Source organism: Nuphar pumila, chromosome 5 (assembly GCF_984573655.1).
Source record: "Nuphar pumila chromosome 5, dmNupPumi1.hap1.1, whole genome shotgun sequence".
Classification (NCBI taxonomy): domain Eukaryota; kingdom Viridiplantae; phylum Streptophyta; class Magnoliopsida; order Nymphaeales; family Nymphaeaceae; genus Nuphar; species Nuphar pumila.
In genome coordinates, this window is record NC_143253.1 from 16611239 (window position 1) to 16628776 (window position 17538).

Sequence of the window (17538 nt, forward strand, 5' to 3'; positions counted from 1 at the left end):
GCTAAGTTGAAATTGAAACTTACAACTACTTTTCAGCTGATGGAGAGTAGGGGTGGCAATCGGGTCGGGTTGGGTCGGGTCGGCAAGTTGGTGGGTCAGCATACCTCAACATGAACCCGACCCGTTTATTAAACGGGTCGGCTGTGGCAAACGCGAACCTGACCCATTTATTAAACGGGTAACCCGACATGACACAGTTAACCCGTTTAATAAACGGGTCAGGTCGGGTAAATGGGTTGGCGGGTCAGGTTCGGGTAAACAGGCAGGTTGGCGGGTTGGGTACGAGTAAATGGGTTGGCGGGCGTCGGGTAAACGGGTTGACGGGTCAGGTTCGGGTAAACTGGTTGACCCACCAGTCTAACCCGTTTATTAAACGGGTCAGCCGGGTTGGCATACCCCCTAACATGAACCCGACCCGTTTAATAAACGGGTTAGGCGGGTTGACCAGTTTATGACACGAACCCATTTAAGCCAAACTCGAACCCGGCTAAGAAGCGGGTTGGTGGGTCGTGTCAGATTTTGCCACCCCTAATGGAGAGTATGCAACACCAATTGTGCAGCAGTGATACAATTAAATATGATTTTAGTATATTTTGCTACTCAAATACTGTGCCACGAGTTACCAAACATGATGAGGAATTAGGAGTAATTGAAAGCTTGATTCCTTGAAGTTGTTTATGCTTCCAAGCAAACGATAGAATTTACAACTCCTTTGAAATCCATTTTTTTTTTTCAAAGTTCGATAGTTGTACCTTCCTACTCCTTGCAACTCCCTCCAACACGAGTTCCCAAATAGAGCCTTAGGTAACAAACAAAAGCTATAGCTTATAGCTAAAGTGTTTTTAGGTTTCATATTTCAATTCTTTGCTTTAGAAAAAAAAAAGGAACTAGTCTAGGCCAACCTGAATAATATTCGGCTCAGATTTTTCGTACCCATGCTTGGAACTGAGTTGATTAGGATACTCAACCCAGACCCAACTCCTTGACAGCCCTACACCTGATCCTACGGCTAGGAGTGAAGATCGAGGAAGATGGTCGGTCGTAAAAAAAAAAAAAATCTTCTTACGTATCACATAAATACAAAATAAAGATCATAAAATAATCTTTAAAAAATAGAAAAAAAGAAAGGGAAATCCTGCTTCCCAATAGCCAGAGGACATACTCCCTCCCTGACTCTTAAATCTCCGCCCCTCTTACCTTATCAGACTCTCTCTCTTCCTCTCTCTCTCTTATCTCTTTTTCTGCCTCTACACCCCTAAGTCCTATATATCTCTCTCGCTCTTAATACTTTCATTCTTTATTTCCTCCCCATCACCACCACCGCCACCACCACCACCACCACCACCACTCCTTATCCGTGCAAGAGTTTCGACGGTAAATCGAAGCCCTTCCCCTTTCTTCATCATCACCACCAGCACCATCTAGAAGTTTCAGGAAGAAAGGATTAGGAAATGAAGTTTTAATGGCGGTCGGGCCCCCCTTCGTTTCAGAATAAAATTCTTCGTTTTCCGGAGACTGCCAACCATTGTTCTCATCCATCTGGTATGCTCCCTCTATACCTTTTTGAGAAAAACTAATTGTATTTTCAATATTGAATTCCGTATTTTCACAAGAATTTGTAATTTTTCTTTTTATGAAATTGTTTATGGTTTCTTCATTCATCCGTCTTTTGGTAGATTACCAAATCCTTTTCTTTTTGCTTTGTCTTCTTTTATTAATTTGTATAAGTTTTTGGAATTTTATTTTTTTGACCAGAAAGATTTATAGTTCTATATTTATTTTTTACATAATTTATAAAATATATAAAACAAATATAACTTGCTGAAGCACGAACTCTCTGGAGAGGATGGCATGACTCGGGAAATTGCATAAACACCCCCTACTAGCGTTTGATATTACAGATATACCCATTCTAGGTGTGATTTTATCTTCTGTGCCACACACAGGCAACTATCCCTCACAATTTCAGTACCTCATTTTATTTTATTTTTATTGACAAACAAATGTTCTTCTTGACGTATAGTGCTTCTTTTCCGGGACACTGAAAGGCTTCTCCTAAAAATGAAAAGATTTAACGGTGAAAATAAATAATTAATTATTTTTTTCAAATCATTTCTAGTGTGTGAGAGTCTCCTTTTGAGGTCAATTTAAAGTGGTCGATATATTCATGAAAGTAACGTTAACGAGATTTCTGAGTACGCTATCAGGGTCAAACTTTTCACATGTCAGTCCGGACTGGTTTCAGTGTTACCATTTAGGACACACTCCATGTGTCTCAAATGAGCTCATCGTTTAGGCCGTCCATCTTGACAATCCAACGGTCCAGAAGTACTGTAGGGTCTGCATTACATGGTCAGGCGTCCCCCCCCCCAAACTAAGATTGCATCCGATTTCCGTCTTGGGAGAATCTGCATCGCTCATTTTTGGTAAATACCTGAGATGCTGCCCTACGAGCATTGAAGAATCCGATGCCATGATTTATCAAGATTTTTGGGGACATTTTATTTTGTGAAATTTTGTTAATGGTTCATTAAAACAAGAGAAATAAATGGTCTTTATCGCTATAATCTTTAAATCCCACGGTCCAGATCAGAGGAACTTGAGCACTATGCTGCTTTCTTATTTTTAAATAAATTGTTAACGTTAATCCATTGGGTTAATTTTTAGCCCTGCTATCGTTAAACTGGTCATCCTGCTACGTAGTGTCTCAACAGTGTCACGGGCTGCAACACATCTTTAAATGCAAGTTTGGCTCATCCGCAGAGCCTGACAGACAAAGAGCCCATTTTGTTGGCTTCCTATCATTGGTGGGAAAGTAAAAAAAAAAAGGGCTGCACTTAGTAGGTCTGGTAAATGAGCCAAATTACTTGTGTCTGGCTCGGTTTGGCTCAGTGTGTGAGCTCGTTCAGGCTGCAAAAACATGGCTCTTGTTATGTTAGAACGAGCCGCGCTTGAGCAAGGGCTGCTTGGTTTGGCTTTTCTAAGCTATGATATATAGGTTTGTAAAGATGCATATTTCATAAGATGTGGATCTTATCCTCGACACAGAATGAACTAGCCTGAGCTCGGCTTGCATTCGCAACGAGTCGGCTTGGGCTTAGTTTTGAGATGCATAGTTCATACTTAAAGCTTGTATTAAGCAAAACAGCCAAGCTTCAATGAAGGCAATTAAGCTCGGTTTGCTCAGGAAGGAAGTTTGCAAGTCCTATACCACCTTATACTTGTCAATGCCATGTGTTGTATGAAATCCAAATCTTAGTTACTTCCTTTTGGGATTATTACCTTTTTTGGCTCCATTTCTTTTGGATTACCGGAAAAAATTTCAGCCTTCCCGCCGAGTTCATTAGCGCAAAACCTCAGATCAGCTTGCTCACCAGGGAGTACACCTAGCTTGGGCCTACGGAGAAGTGCCACATTTATTTTTTAACAATGACAGTGAGATGATGATATATATATATATATATATATATATACTCGTTCATATAATGTCTTTTGAGTTTTGACTATGATGTTGTTGATACATGTGCTTGATCTTAGTTGATGGTACAGAATACAATTTGTGTTCGTTAAAGTTGCATAAACAGTTTGTCTTTTGACCATGATGTTTTCCATACATGTTTTATGAATTATAGTGAGTTGTTGATGTTCTCAAAATGAAGTGTGTTAGCATATCCTTTTCAGGATTCAATTAAATTTTCTTAATCATGGCACCAAAAGGAGGTCGTGGCAAGCCAAAGGGTGAAAAGAAGAAGAAAGAAGGAAAGAGTAAGGACCACATGCACATAAACACACATGAACTTGGCTATACACAACTGTGGAAGCACGCTTCCCATAATTGGGAACTGTGAGTATGATCGCTTCCCCTATTATCACTGAAGCGCCACATTTCTCGCTTCCAAAATGAGTTTCCTGGGAAGTCTGCTTCCAGTTACTATGGCTTGGTGGCATGCATACACGTGTGAATGCATGAGCCCAGAACCACACATGATCAAACACAATATATATTTACTAGACGTGGTTTGCAATGAACCTGCTAAAGTTTCTTTTTAACTTTTGAATGCTGGTCTTTTTTGCATGGTAGGCTGACCCTAAAACATAAATGGTTTGCCTTAGGGGTGTTAAATATCACGTGAAGTGTTATTAACTCAATGTTTCTGATAGAGGAAGAAACGTTGGCGTTCATTGAACTTTGTCACATGCGGTGTTATATGCCCAAAGGCCCCAAACATACCTTTATGTTGCATGCCAAGGATTTGGGTATTGCAGTTGTGATTGAATTAAACACCCCCCCCTCCCTCTCTCCCTCTCATATAAACACATGCAGTGCTCACACATGGATGCACGCTTGCATGCGCACGTGCACACACACACACATATTGTGGTTCTGAACCATGCATATATTTGAATCATGTTATGGTCGACCTTTGGATATAAGCTTATACCCTACCAAGTTAAAGGTTGTCAAAGGGCTGGATAGCCAATTAGTTGTAAATTTGAAATCTAGATCAGGCATATGGGAATTGGATCGAGTTCTCAACTAAGCTGACCCAGAAAGATTGATTGTAGCTAGGCTACCTATCAATCTAATTTTTTGGACCCGGATATGGCCTCCTCATATCAGTTATGGTTGGTTGAGTGCTTCATCAAGTTATGCATAAGCATGATGATTGAACTTTGGTCATTAGATCCGATTCAGAACTAACTCCATGTTACGTAGCCAATGACTTTTTGGGCGTTTGGATTAATTGTAGAACTAATGTTATAACTTTTCAACAAATTCAATGTGTTTGCACTGATTTGTTAAATTCTTTATCTTTTTGCAGTTCTTCCAGTAGTTTTGGACATCACAGTGAACCTCCCCAATGATTCTCAAGTTATTTTGAAGGTATGAAATTTCAAATTTAGATGTTAAGCCTAGCTGTTGGTGCGCAAGGGGTCCGGGTATGATTGGGTGGATCCCCGCGGATAGATAACAGATCTACTATGGGTTGGATCACAAGATAGAGTTAAGATTGGATCCATCTAACCTATTGGTTATAAGAGGCAAGTTTTATATTATGTGTCAGCCATGTACATGCTTAAGGATGGCTTTTACTAGCTCATGAATCAAATACATCAGTTTTTGATATCAGTATGTTTGAACATATAAATGTGTGGGCCATTGCTTGGTGTAATGGCAAAGTGCTTAAGGAGGCTGTCAATTTCAAGTGTTCAAGCTTTGATAGCGACCACTTCATGCAAAACGTAGAAGGTTAGACTTAGGACCATCTTCAGCCTGCCCCTCCCCAGCACCCCGAACTGAACTACGACACCACACTGATTATGGAACTTTTATGCAAAGTTAAAATGTGTCTTCCTATTTTAGCTGATGTTTTGATGTATTTGGTGTAGGGAATATCAACGGACAGGATCATCGATGTTCGCAGACTGTTGGCAGTGAACACAGAGACATGTAACTTAACCAACTATTCTTTGTCCCATGAGGTAACATACCAGTCAAGCTCCAATGTCTGCAGCAATATTCACGTAGCTTTTCTCTTTTTTGAAAGAAGGCCAATATCCATGGTTCAGTTTGTAACGAGTATCGAACTTGAGCATATAAGCATAGACCTTGGTGCCAAGGTTCACCATTGCCTAAATGAGCCTTGCATGAGCTGGGCTTGCTTCTATGACAACTGGTCCGGATTTGTTTCGGGCATAGGTACAACAAGATCTAATCCAAATGTAATGTAGTTCGGGTTTGAATCCCGATTAGAGTTCGGTGCTCGTCTTTCGGGTCCTAATTCCGTTAGATCCTTTTTATTTATTTTTTTTTCTTTTGAAAATTTGATAGTCAAGCTGGGGGATAGCGCCCGTGGGATTCGAACCATTATGATAGTGACCTAACCATCCAGCCATCTCAGTGGACCCTCATTATCTCCTTATCTCTTGGTGGATCTAAATTTCTGTCAAATGATACAAGTGCATGTGGATGTTCATTTTGATTTGAATTTTGAAACCAAACAACAAACCTCACCATTTATCTAATTAGGCAGGGAGGGGGTTTACCAAATTTGTCTAAATGGATCCAGTTCAGCCAGAAGATCCACACCAAACCCTTGCAATTGATGAACTGATCATATTTTTTTGATAATGTGCATCATATCTTTGCCAGAAGATCCACAAGAAGTTCTTCTAGACAATCTTATGATGCTGGTTTTGTTGCCAAACTTGGGGCATTTGGGTCACATTTTAGTGTTGCAACTTGCAGGTAAGAGGACACAGGTTGAAGGATTCAGTGGACGTCTCTGCATTGAAGCCCCCAGTTCTCACCCTAGTTGAAGGTAAAACCAACTTAATAGTTACTTGGGCTCACTGCTAACCTCAAGCTGCTGGTCTGAATGTTATCAGAGATCAGTAGAGCTGTAAGGCATCAAACCCGTGTCAGATTTTTCAGGCCTGCTAGGCCAAGGAAGTGGGCCCACGGTTGCTGAGTTTGAAAGTTACTCTGGCCCGGTAGAATGGGTCTTGGTCCAAATTTAGGGGGCTTTTTGCTGCAACCATTGTTAGAAAATTGGGATAAGTTGGAATGTTACATAATGGGGTATACAGGGAAATATCCCAAGCATATCCCATTTTCTATCCACATGGGTGTGCCTAAAACCACCCTTTTGATGGTCTAATATAGGGATGTCAAGTTTTGGATTTGGATCGAATATCCAACTGAATCTTGATCCGTTCAGTTGGATTAGGTGGACTACCGATTAACAATCGGATTCAGATTCTGATTTTATGTGGATGACTAGCTATGTGGAACTAGTCAGATTTGGATTTGGTGCTACTATTTTTCCTTCCAATTCGAATCCGACTCCCAATATGATAGGCATTATCTAATTAGGTTGCATTGAATAAAGCCTACATCCAAACATAATCTGACATGTTTACGTCCTTATCTACATGTTAAAATAAATGAGATAATCCGCGAACTTGCACTTTACACTACAAAGCAACTTCCCAACTTCTCCCACTTTTTCTCGACAAAGAGGTGCAATCAAATCCAAACCTCAAATTGAGCTTAGGCTGCTCACTTAGCCAAGTCCGGGTCCTACGGTTACAAGCCTCAATTGATTTAGGCTGCTCCATATAACGTTGCTCAACGGTCCTACAAAGTCATGCCAAGGCCAAACCCAAAATGCTTATGATTTGCTAGGTGGATCAATCCGGCCGGACCCACGTGCACCTTTATTCACCATATTTGGGTCTTGAGTCTCAACGTGGTTTTTAGCTGGGATTGAGCTCAGATTTGCCTTTGGGAATGCTGATAAATTGGTGAATTTTGGTGGCAGCAAGGCATGGGTGAAAACAAATCCAAACCTAATCAGATGAAGAATTATGGGGGAGGATCCAGACTAGGACTTTGGATTCAGGTTGGGCAATTCCTTGCCAGATCCAAGTACTCACATAATTGGGTCTAGTTGGGAAGCACCAAATCCGACTACATGACCAACTCAAAATCTGCATCAGTCATAGTTATCGGGAGCTTCTTAAAACCTTAAAAATTTTACTTCAAAAACATGAAACCAGGCGTTTCTTTTCCACTCAAACAGCTTTAGGCATTATAAAAAGAGCTTGTTTTAAGAAAAAAGGAAGTTTGTTTAATATACGATTGAACTTTCTTGATATTAAAAATGAGTTATCATTTGAGAAGCATTCTACACGTGTGATGGGACTTTTTTTAGTAAAAAAAACTTAAAAATACGTTATAAAAAAACAAACTTTTATCTCTTTTTTTTATTATTTTTATTTTAAATGTCACTTTGTATTCACTTTTATTGCCGTTTGCAGATTGCTTCTCCTTGCGCTGCCTAAATGCTTTTGTACTTTATGGCCTTAAATTTCTTTGCTTAGCATGCAGCTCCACTACTGCTAACCATCCATCTCTACATTTCTTTAAGAAATGCTAAGATGGACGGCTGTCAGACATGTTGATGCTGCATGATTGTGTGAAGTCTCTTGATAAGCAAAGCAGTGTTCAGTCAAATTGAAAGCTGCTTGGTGTATGGTGAAGGACCTCTACACCAAAGAAGTGATTGGTAGAGGCACTTGCATTGGAGAGCCTCTCTCTCTCTGGCTCACGCAATGTTGATACCGGTTGAACCAGACCGGACATGTATATTTTTTTTTTATGACCTCGCCGAAGTGAGGGAAACCCCGGGTGAGGTCCCGCAACCAACCTGCCTTAGGTGGTTCACCTCTGAAAGTTAAGCACACACACACACCCAGTGTGGCAGTGGGGTTTGTATTAGTTTATCGCGTCAAACATCAGTCTTTAATCCCACTTCTTGCTCTGTCTAACTATACTATGGGCCAGTGTAACAGATTTTAGTTATATTTTGAGAAATTCATGAAAAAATCAATAATTTAATTACCGTTTGAAACAGCCTAAATATTGCATTATTAATGGTTAGATGAAAATATCAAACTTTCATTATGATATTGCATTTATATCGGTATAGTATCATTAAAACATCAGTTTACTTTTTTTTTTTTTGCATATTACTTCACAATTTGTTATCTTACTTTCTGTTTTTATATCTTTTAATTTATTTATTTTGCCTATTTGCTGATAGAAACATGAGAAAAAAAGTTCACGATATTTTCACTGCACCCATAAGTTGCCGTCTATTACGTTTCTGTCATAAAATATCAACCATCTGACGCGCTACCTATACAGCCACGCAGAGAGAGAGAGAGAGAGAGAGAGAGAGAGAGAGAGAGAAGAAGCTTGTTTCCTGCGTGGTTAGGTGATCGAGGGAGTACATTACAAAGTATCGGATCACAGAGAAAATCGCGGTTGGGACTGTGGTTTTTTGTGCAGCGATTTTTTAGATTTGTGAAAATCAATGGAGGACGTCGATTCTTTGTATCAAACACACAAACCACAAAATAATCACAAGCGAAGGGATTTTCTGTAGCCAGAGTACTTTGTAAAGTAATAGGGTTCGATCACTGAATCTCTTTTTTTTAATACGGAGAAACCACCCTCGGAATTAGAGACCTAGTCGCGCGGCTTTGCTTGCCGTACTTACTGTAAAACTCCATAGGTTCTCTGTCCTGGCAGTGTAAAACTCCGTGGGCTTAAATTACCACGCTTCAAGCAAGGAGTGACGCCCATGTGATTTGAACCTACACCACCTGCCAGCATAGTTCCCATCCCACTACGCCAAAGTCCAAACCCGGCGTGCGATCACTGGAGCTGCTGCCCATGTGATTTGAACCTACACCACCTGCCACGGCATAGTTCCCATCCCACTACGCCAAAGTCCAAACCCGGCGTGCGATCACTGGAGCTGCTGTGGGCTTACATGGGTTTGTTGTTGGTGCACTGTGAATGCAGAGGAGTACGACGAGCAGCAGGCGGTGGGACACGTGAGGAGGTTGCTGGACATCGTCGCCTGCACCACCTGCTTCGGCCTCTCCACCAACGGCAGGTCGAAGCCCGCCGACCCTAAGAAGGACCCACCACCACCACCCAAAGATGAGGCAGCCACCACCACCACCACCTCTCCGACTGACGTTACCGAGGGCGAGGGAGAGATGAGCGGTGCCTTTCCGCGCCTCGCCCATTTCTACGACTTCTTCTCGCTCTCCCACCTCACCCCACCCTTACAATGTAAGTCTCTCTCTCTCTCTCTGGCCCCCACCTGATCCAGGCTGAATCTCGTCGGTTTCCTGTGTCTTTGGTTTTTAATTTTTGTTTTCTGGGCTTCTAGGCATGTCTGGGGCCTTTTTTGTGTTTCTGGCGGGTTCAATGTTGGTTGAACTTTTTTCGTAATGTTGATAGTTATAGTTCGTCTCTCTCTCTCTCTGAAACCGATATAGTTGATGTTGGTAACACTGAACTGAATCCATGCATTGCTTTAAAATTTTGCAGTCATACGTAGGTCAACAAGGCCAAGTGGAGATGAAGATCGTTCTGATGGAGATCTCTTCTCTCTTGAAGTAAACAATTCTTTCTCATTGTATTACAACTACTGTCACTGTCGATTTATGGGAAACTTGTCTGCATAGCACCAATCGTGTTGATCTTATGCATTCCGCTAAGATCATTCCACTTAAACCAGAAACGATTCGTATGTTTGTAACATGTGATTGCTCAGCCTTACATTTGATTTCGTTGATTGGCAGGTGAAACTTTGCAATGGCAAGCTGTTTGTGGTTGAAGCCTGCACTAAGGGGTTTTACAGAGATGGGAAGCAGAGAATCCTGTGTCACAATCTTGTTGACTTACTTCGGCAACTTAGTAGAGCCTTTGATAATGTTAGTCTGCACCAAGTTTCCAATTTAAGACTTGTCTTGATCTGTTGGGGATACTGTACTTTTTGTATGTGGTCATGCATTGGTCATCGGAAAAATTTAAGGCTCTGTTTGGGAGCCTTGAATCAGAGGTGTGTTGCGGTTTCTCCAGTGCTGCCTCTCATGCTCTCTGTTGTTTGGGTGCAGTGGTGTTTCCAAAACACTGCAATGGGAGTGGAGTTGGCAGCCCCAACACCATATTTCAACACCATTCACAAGAGGAAGTTTTTTGGCAACTCCATAGTCCATACTCAACGCCACATTTTCGCAACGCATAGAAATGGTGTTTCCATGCCAATGCAACGCTCCCAAACAGAGGCTTCATTTTGTCATATATAGAAATCATTTCTTTCTTTTGGGAATGAGGGTTGTTATTTGTATGTTCTGTTTTTCTTAATCGGTTCTCTTCTATAAATGAAATGTTATAATTGGGACTTCTTTGAACAAATTTTGGCCTTCACCATCTTAACATTTCTTTGTGTGTGTGTGTTTTCTTTTTTACAGTTTTAGACACTGTTCTCAGAATATCATGATATTTCATGCTTTCTAGTTTTGAAAATTCTGAACGGCATGTCACAATATTTTTTCATTGCTTGTTGACAAAAATTTAAAACTATTCATAAAATGCATCTAATTGTAACTCATTGCATTTTGATACTTCATTCGGTTATGTTGAGTTGAAGTTTGCATTGCAGTTCTTATTTTCAGCTCTAACGTGTTAATTAACCTTTCTGGTTCCTTTTCATGCAGGCCTATGATGATCTCATGAAAGCATTCTCAGAGCGCAACAAGGTCTCTGTGTTCTGCCAAATGCTAAATTTTATGTTTTAGACAAAACTGGGCCTGTTTACAACAACAAACAACAACAACAACAACTACGCCTTCATCCCAAAACAATTGGGGTCAGCGATATGAACCAAAAAAGAAATTCATTTTGGGTCTTCCACATGAATCCTTTTCCTCCAATCATTTCTATCCAACGCCATGTCCTTGGTGAGGTTCAAAGCATTCATATCCTTTCCTATCATCTCCATCCAAGTCTTCCTAGGCCTACCCCGACCTCTTTTAACTAATATATTTTCCCATTTCTCCAACCTTCTAACTGGAGCATCATTAGGCCTTCGCCGAATATGTCCAAACCACCGTAAACGATTCTCTCGCATCTTATTTTCAATGGGTGCAACACCTACCTTCTTACGTATCTCTTCGTTCCGAATCTTATCTTTTATTGTATTTCCACACATCCATCTAAGCATCCGCATCTCAGCTACACTCATTTTTTGAATATGATGTCTCTTGGCAGCCCAACATTCTGTACCATATAGTAAAGCGGGTCTAATAGTCGTCCTATAAAACTTTCCCTTCAACCGCAATGGCATTCTACGATCGCACAGCACTCCAGTAGCACTTTTCCATTTCATCCACCCAACCTTTATCCTATGATTTACATCTCCATCAATTTCTCCATACTTTTGAATGATGGATCCCAAATATTTGAAATAATCATTCACCGGTATATCTTGCTCACCAAGCTTCACTACACTCCCATCACTACTTCGTTGCTTACTAAACCGACATTCCATATATTCAGTCTTACTCTTACTCAACTTAAAACCTCTAGCTTCCAATGTCTGTCTCCATAATTCTAACTTAGCATTAACCCCAGCTCTAGACTCATCAATCAAAACAATATCATCAACAAACAACATACACCGCGGTACATTTTCTTGAATTGATCTCGTAAGCTCATCCATCACTATCGCAAATAGGAAAGGGCTTAAAGCAGATCCTTGATGTAACCCAACCGTTATCGGAAAATTGGTTGTCACCCCTCCACAAGTGCGGACATTGGTTACTACTCCTTCATACATATCTTTAATTATACTAATGTACTTGAGAGAAACACCTTTCTTCATCATTGTCCACCAGAGAACGTCCCTAGGTACTCTATCGTATGCCTTCTCTAAATCAATAAAAACCATATGCAAATCTTTGTTCCTCTCTCTATATCTTTCAATAAGTTGTCTAAGAAGATGTATAGCTTTCATAGTTGATCTTCCAGGCATAAAACCAAATTGATTCTCCGATATCATGACAACCTTCCTCAACCTAGACTCAATCACCCTCTCCCAAAGTTTCATAGTATGACTCATGAGTTTTATACCACGATAGTTTGTGCAATCTTGTATATCACCCTTATTCTTATATAAAGGCACCAAAGTACTCTTCCTCCACTCATTAGGCATCTTATTTGTTCGCCAAATCAAGTTAAAAAGATTTGTCAACCATTCTAAACCTTTCTCTCCCAAGCATTTCCAAGCCTCGATAGGTATACCATCTGGGCCAACTGCCCTTCTTGATTTCATTTTCTTCAAAGCCTCTGCAATTTCTTTCTTTTGAATCTTGCGCATGAAGTCACGATTTATCTCATGAAAAGGAATGGAGAAGTCTCCAAGATCTTGAGCATGACTATCATTAAATAGCTTATCAAAATAATCTTTCCATCTCTCCTTAATCTCCTCATCTTTGACTAAAACCCTTTGCGTTTCATCTTTGATACATCTAACCATACCCAAATCCTTCGATTTCCTATCTCTCATCTTTGCCAGCCTATAAATATCCTTCTCGCCTTCTTTGGTATCCAACTTGTCATAAACCTTCTTATATACCTTAGCCCTCGCGTTTCGAACAACTTTTTTAGCTTCCTTCTTTGCTATCATATACTTCTCCAAAATGGGCCTGTTTACTTTAGAAATTTAAGCTTTTGCAATTTTGTTCTGCTGCCTAAATGGTTTTCAATTTACAATATGGTTATAAACTTAAATTGGTTTTATCATGCAGTTTGGAAATCTTCCTTATGGATTCCGTGCAAATACATGGCTCGTTCCTCCTGTAGCTTCTCAGTCACCTTCAGATTTTCCTGCACTTCCTGCAGAGGATGAGACTTGGGGAGGAAATGGAGGTGGCTTAGGAGGAGATGGGAAATTCGATACATTTCCTTGGGCAGATGGGTTTTCTTTTCTTGCATCCATGCCTTGCAAGACAGCAGAGGAAAGGCAGGTTCGTGATCGGAAGGCTTTCTTGATCCACAGCCTTTTTGTAGATGTTGCAATCTTCAGAGCTGTTTCCACTGTGCGGAGCATTATGGAGAGGCCAGATTCAGCTTCTGTTGCTGACAGTAATAAAATCCTTCACATGGAGAAAGTAGGAGATTTGTGCATAACAGCCACAAAAGATGTTCCTGATGCTAGCTGCAAGGTGGATACAAGAATTGATGGAAGCAAATCAATTGGGATGGACCCCAAGAAACTTGCTGAAAGGAATTTGCTGAAAGGAATAACTGCTGACGAAAATACAGCAGCGCATGTAAATCCTAAAACCATTGTCTTTGTCAATGTGAATTTTTCTTTGCATGCTTGTATGTGAAATTTAATGTTCTCAAAGTTATATTGCTCAGCTTCAAGAATATGAGCTTTTGACTGCAGGATATTGCCACTCTAGGTGTCATCAGTATACGATACTGTGGTTACATTGCTGTAGTTAAAGTGGACAGCAGTAGGAAAGACAACACTATCTCTCCTGTGCGGAACTATGAGATTGGTGATCAACCAGAAGGGGGCTCCAATGCCTTAAACATCAATAGGTTGTCTGTTAATTCCTTGAAAAACTAGCTTCTTATTTTTACTTTTAAGTTCTTGACCAATCTTTTGTCAAATTCTGTGCAAGTGCTTGCTAGAGAGTCTTCAGTCTCTCATCATTTTGTGTTTTTAACTTTTTATTCCTATTTCATTTTAACATGCATATTCATATTTATGAATATGGATATTTCAGTCTGAGGACACTTCTCCACAAAAAGCCACTTCAACAGCATAATAAATTATTTCCCCAGATAGAGAACTTGGAAACCGACGAGCTTCATTCAGCCCAAAACTTTGTCAAGAGAATATTGGAAGAAAGCTTAACTAAGCTTCAGGAAGAGGAACAAGATAGAGGCAACTTTATAAGGTGGGAACTTGGAGCATGCTGGATACAACATTTGCAAGATCAAATCACTGCTGAAAAAGACAAAAAGAAATCCAATGAGAAGGCCAAAACTGAAAAAACTGTCGAGGGGCTTGGAAAGCCACTTCGGCTGATCAGGAGTATAAAGAAAAAAACTGATACAAGCAGTCCAAAATCACTTCCTGATGATGAGAAACACAATGAAGCTACTGGTGAAAGTGAAATTTCTAAATCTGTTGACCATGAATCTATAAACAAAGCAATGGAGAATGAAGCAGCACTTAAGTTGTTGCTATCCGATTCAGCTTTTACACGGTTGAAAGAATCTGAAACTGGTCTTCACTGCAAGGTATGTACTAAAATTATTAGGAGATAAAGATTAAGTAGGCTGTGTTCTCATCGTGCATATAATGGAACTAGTAATGTGGTTATTACTGTTATTTATAATTCGTTCTCAAAAAAAGAAATACTGTTATTTATAACTGACACGAGACCAAATTATTCATCCCATTACTTAAGGTCATTGGCAAGGAACAATTAGAGTCACACTTGGTCTTGTTAAGACTTTGAATAGGTTGTATCGGGGAAAATATGCAAATGTTTCTTCAATTGACACGAGTTTTCCTTACCTTTCAGCAGTGCAGGTTAAATCTGAGAGGTCATGGTCTTTCAGAAACTCTGTTTGCTTAACAAAATGAGCTCTGGCTCAGCCCTAGAATAAGACCAGACCTTTTATGTAGTGTGCATTGTCTCCATCACTTTATGCTTATGTCCTTATCTGTCTCTTGCATATTGTTTTACAGGTTTCTGAAAAAGCTTAAATAGGGATTAACCGGATTCCCTTGTTGGAGTGAATCCGTTGTGGCCTTGGCGACTTGGTTGAGTCTTATATCAATCTAACCAACATTAATTGGAGGCTATTCAATCTGGCCAAGTTGTCCTGAACCACAAACTCCTGGACAAAAATATCAATTTATGTATTGGCTTGATCTTCTCATGTTGGCCCTGAGTCACTTCATCAGGACTTTAGCACCTTTAATAAGATTTTTTCGGAGGTTATAATGTTGTTTATCTCTTGGGAATACTGGTTAAATCTTCAAGGTCGAAAGCCTGGTGAAAACTCACACTTTTGGTTCAACAATCTGCATGAGTCTTAAAATGAGACCTAGGGATGGCTTGAGTCATCCCAGACCCAATAGATAAGGATGCTGCAGGAATGGTACTTAGTGTCGTGCTTTAGAAATGACCTGGAAGAGTTCAGATCCCTGTAAAACTCCATGCTAGGATTTCTGGAGGTCAATCAGGGCTCTTCTGAATAACAGAGTTCTTCCGTGGTCATGGGCAGTATTTCCAATTTAAACCTTAAATGATAGTAAACTTTTGTCATATGGAATTATGGTGATTACTTACCGAATGGGGAGTCTGTAAGTGACATAGATGTCCACCACTTCAAATATATGAATTAGAAAATATTCTTAATCTTTTCTTATTCACAGTCACTGGAGGAGCTCAATGAGATGTCACAGAAATATTATGAAGAAGTTGCACTACCTAAGCTGGTACTTACGATTTGTAACTTGTGCTCTTTTGTTTATTTTCACACATATCTGTGCTGCGTAGAAAAATTACTTGATGTACCTTTTCTCTCATACTAGGTTGCAGATTTTGGTTCATTGGAACTTTCACCTGTTGATGGTCGGACACTAACTGACTTCATGCATACAAGAGGCCTGCAGATGCGCTCTCTTGGACATGTTGTAAGTATCATGTTTAAAGTATTAAGTAATAAATAACCTGTCATCTGGGATCAGGAAGTTGAACTGTGATTAATTCCTTATATTGCTAGCTATTAATTATTAGTATGAATTTTGTACTACACTATGCCAAAAACAGTGTCCAATGACTCATGTCCTGTTATTTTGTGAATCAGGTTAAACTGTCAGAAAAGCTTTCACATGTGCAGTCACTCTGTATTCATGAGATGATTGTAAGAGCTTTCAAGCATATCCTTCAAGCTGTGATTGCTGCAGCTCCTAGTAAAGAAGAGTTGGCTGCTTTAATAGCTGCAACGCTAAACTTATTGCTTGGGGTTTCTGAGTTGGGGGAATCTCATAGCAGTTGCAATGTAAATTTCCTTGTGTGGAGATGGCTGGAGGCATTCTTGATGAAGAGATACAAGTGGGAGTTGACCAGCACTAGCTACCAAGACATACGAAAGTTTGCTATTCTAAGGGGATTGTGCCATAAAGTAATGGGCAATTTCATTATCATTTAAATCTGCAGGATTTGTTTTGTTAACCTTTCCCAAAAGAAACTCCACTTTTAACTAATTATAATTAAATATTTCTCCAGGTAGGGGTTGAGCTAGCTCCTCATGATTATGACATGGATGGTCCAAAACCCTTCTGTAAAGGGGATGTTATTGGCCTCATCCCAGTGCATAAGGTGATCCAATGTACATGCCATCATTCTTTGTGAAATATTTTGCACCAAGTGTCATGGCTTTTGGTTAAGTGATGAATAGTTGATTTAATGCTTTGCATTTGCATTTTATGGCAGCAAGTTGCTTGCTCATCTGCAGATGGGCGGACCCTTTTGGAGTCTTCAAAAACGGCTCTTGATAAGGGAAAGCTTGAAGATGCTGTCAACCATGGAACAAAGGTATTTGGCAGTCTACATTGGCTAATAAACTGATGCATGACAACCTGCTATGAGTCGCTTCTATGATATTGAAAGTATGTCGGATATTGCAGGCTTTAGCCAAGCTTGTAGCAGTATGTGGCCCTTACCACAGGATGACTGCTGGAGCCTACAGTCTCCTAGCTGTAGTTCTCTATCATACTGGTGACTTTAATCAGGTCCGGTCTTAATTATGTCTTCATCTTGACTTTTGGATTATATAATTTTCTGAAATATCTATTTCAGCATGTAACATGGATACAGGACTTGTGACAAGTAGGATGCGGGAGAGGCAGACGCGTGCATACACACACACACACACACAATCACAGACAAAAAGAGGTCCTAACTTAAGATCCTTAAGTAAAGAAAGGAATCAAAGCCATGAATTACAGGGGAAAAATGGTCAAATACAGCACAAATCATGTCATGTCACATCTCATATTTGTGTCAATCTAGTCATGTGGTTCTTATACAAGTTCAAGGATGCATGGTATAGCCATGGAGGAGGAAGAAAGAACA

General features: G+C 40.1%; 1 protein-coding gene across 3 annotated transcripts in view; it reads left to right on the plus strand.

The window, feature by feature from the left end:
- The first annotated feature begins 1251 nt into the window (after positions 1–1251).
- Positions 1252–17538, plus strand: part of LOC149836943 (protein REDUCED CHLOROPLAST COVERAGE 1-like) — a 30822-nt gene continuing 14535 nt past the window's right edge. For all 3 annotated transcript variants that reach the window (XM_090005682.1, XM_090005681.1, XM_090005683.1), the window contains exons 1-18: positions 1252–1542; positions 3682–3765; positions 4824–4885; positions 5392–5484; positions 6251–6323; positions 9377–9652; positions 9914–9981; positions 10168–10299; positions 11086–11127; positions 13177–13701; positions 13821–13978; positions 14167–14686; positions 15834–15896; positions 15993–16094; positions 16268–16585; positions 16690–16782; positions 16897–16998; positions 17091–17195. In XM_090005682.1, coding sequence (XP_089861808.1) covers positions 3705–3765; positions 4824–4885; positions 5392–5484; positions 6251–6323; positions 9377–9652; positions 9914–9981; positions 10168–10299; positions 11086–11127; positions 13177–13701; positions 13821–13978; positions 14167–14686; positions 15834–15896; positions 15993–16094; positions 16268–16585; positions 16690–16782; positions 16897–16998; positions 17091–17195 — 2793 coding nt within the window. In that variant the 5' untranslated portion in view covers positions 1252–1542; positions 3682–3704. The remainder of the gene's footprint in view (positions 1543–3681; positions 3766–4823; positions 4886–5391; positions 5485–6250; positions 6324–9376; positions 9653–9913; positions 9982–10167; positions 10300–11085; positions 11128–13176; positions 13702–13820; positions 13979–14166; positions 14687–15833; positions 15897–15992; positions 16095–16267; positions 16586–16689; positions 16783–16896; positions 16999–17090; positions 17196–17538) is intronic.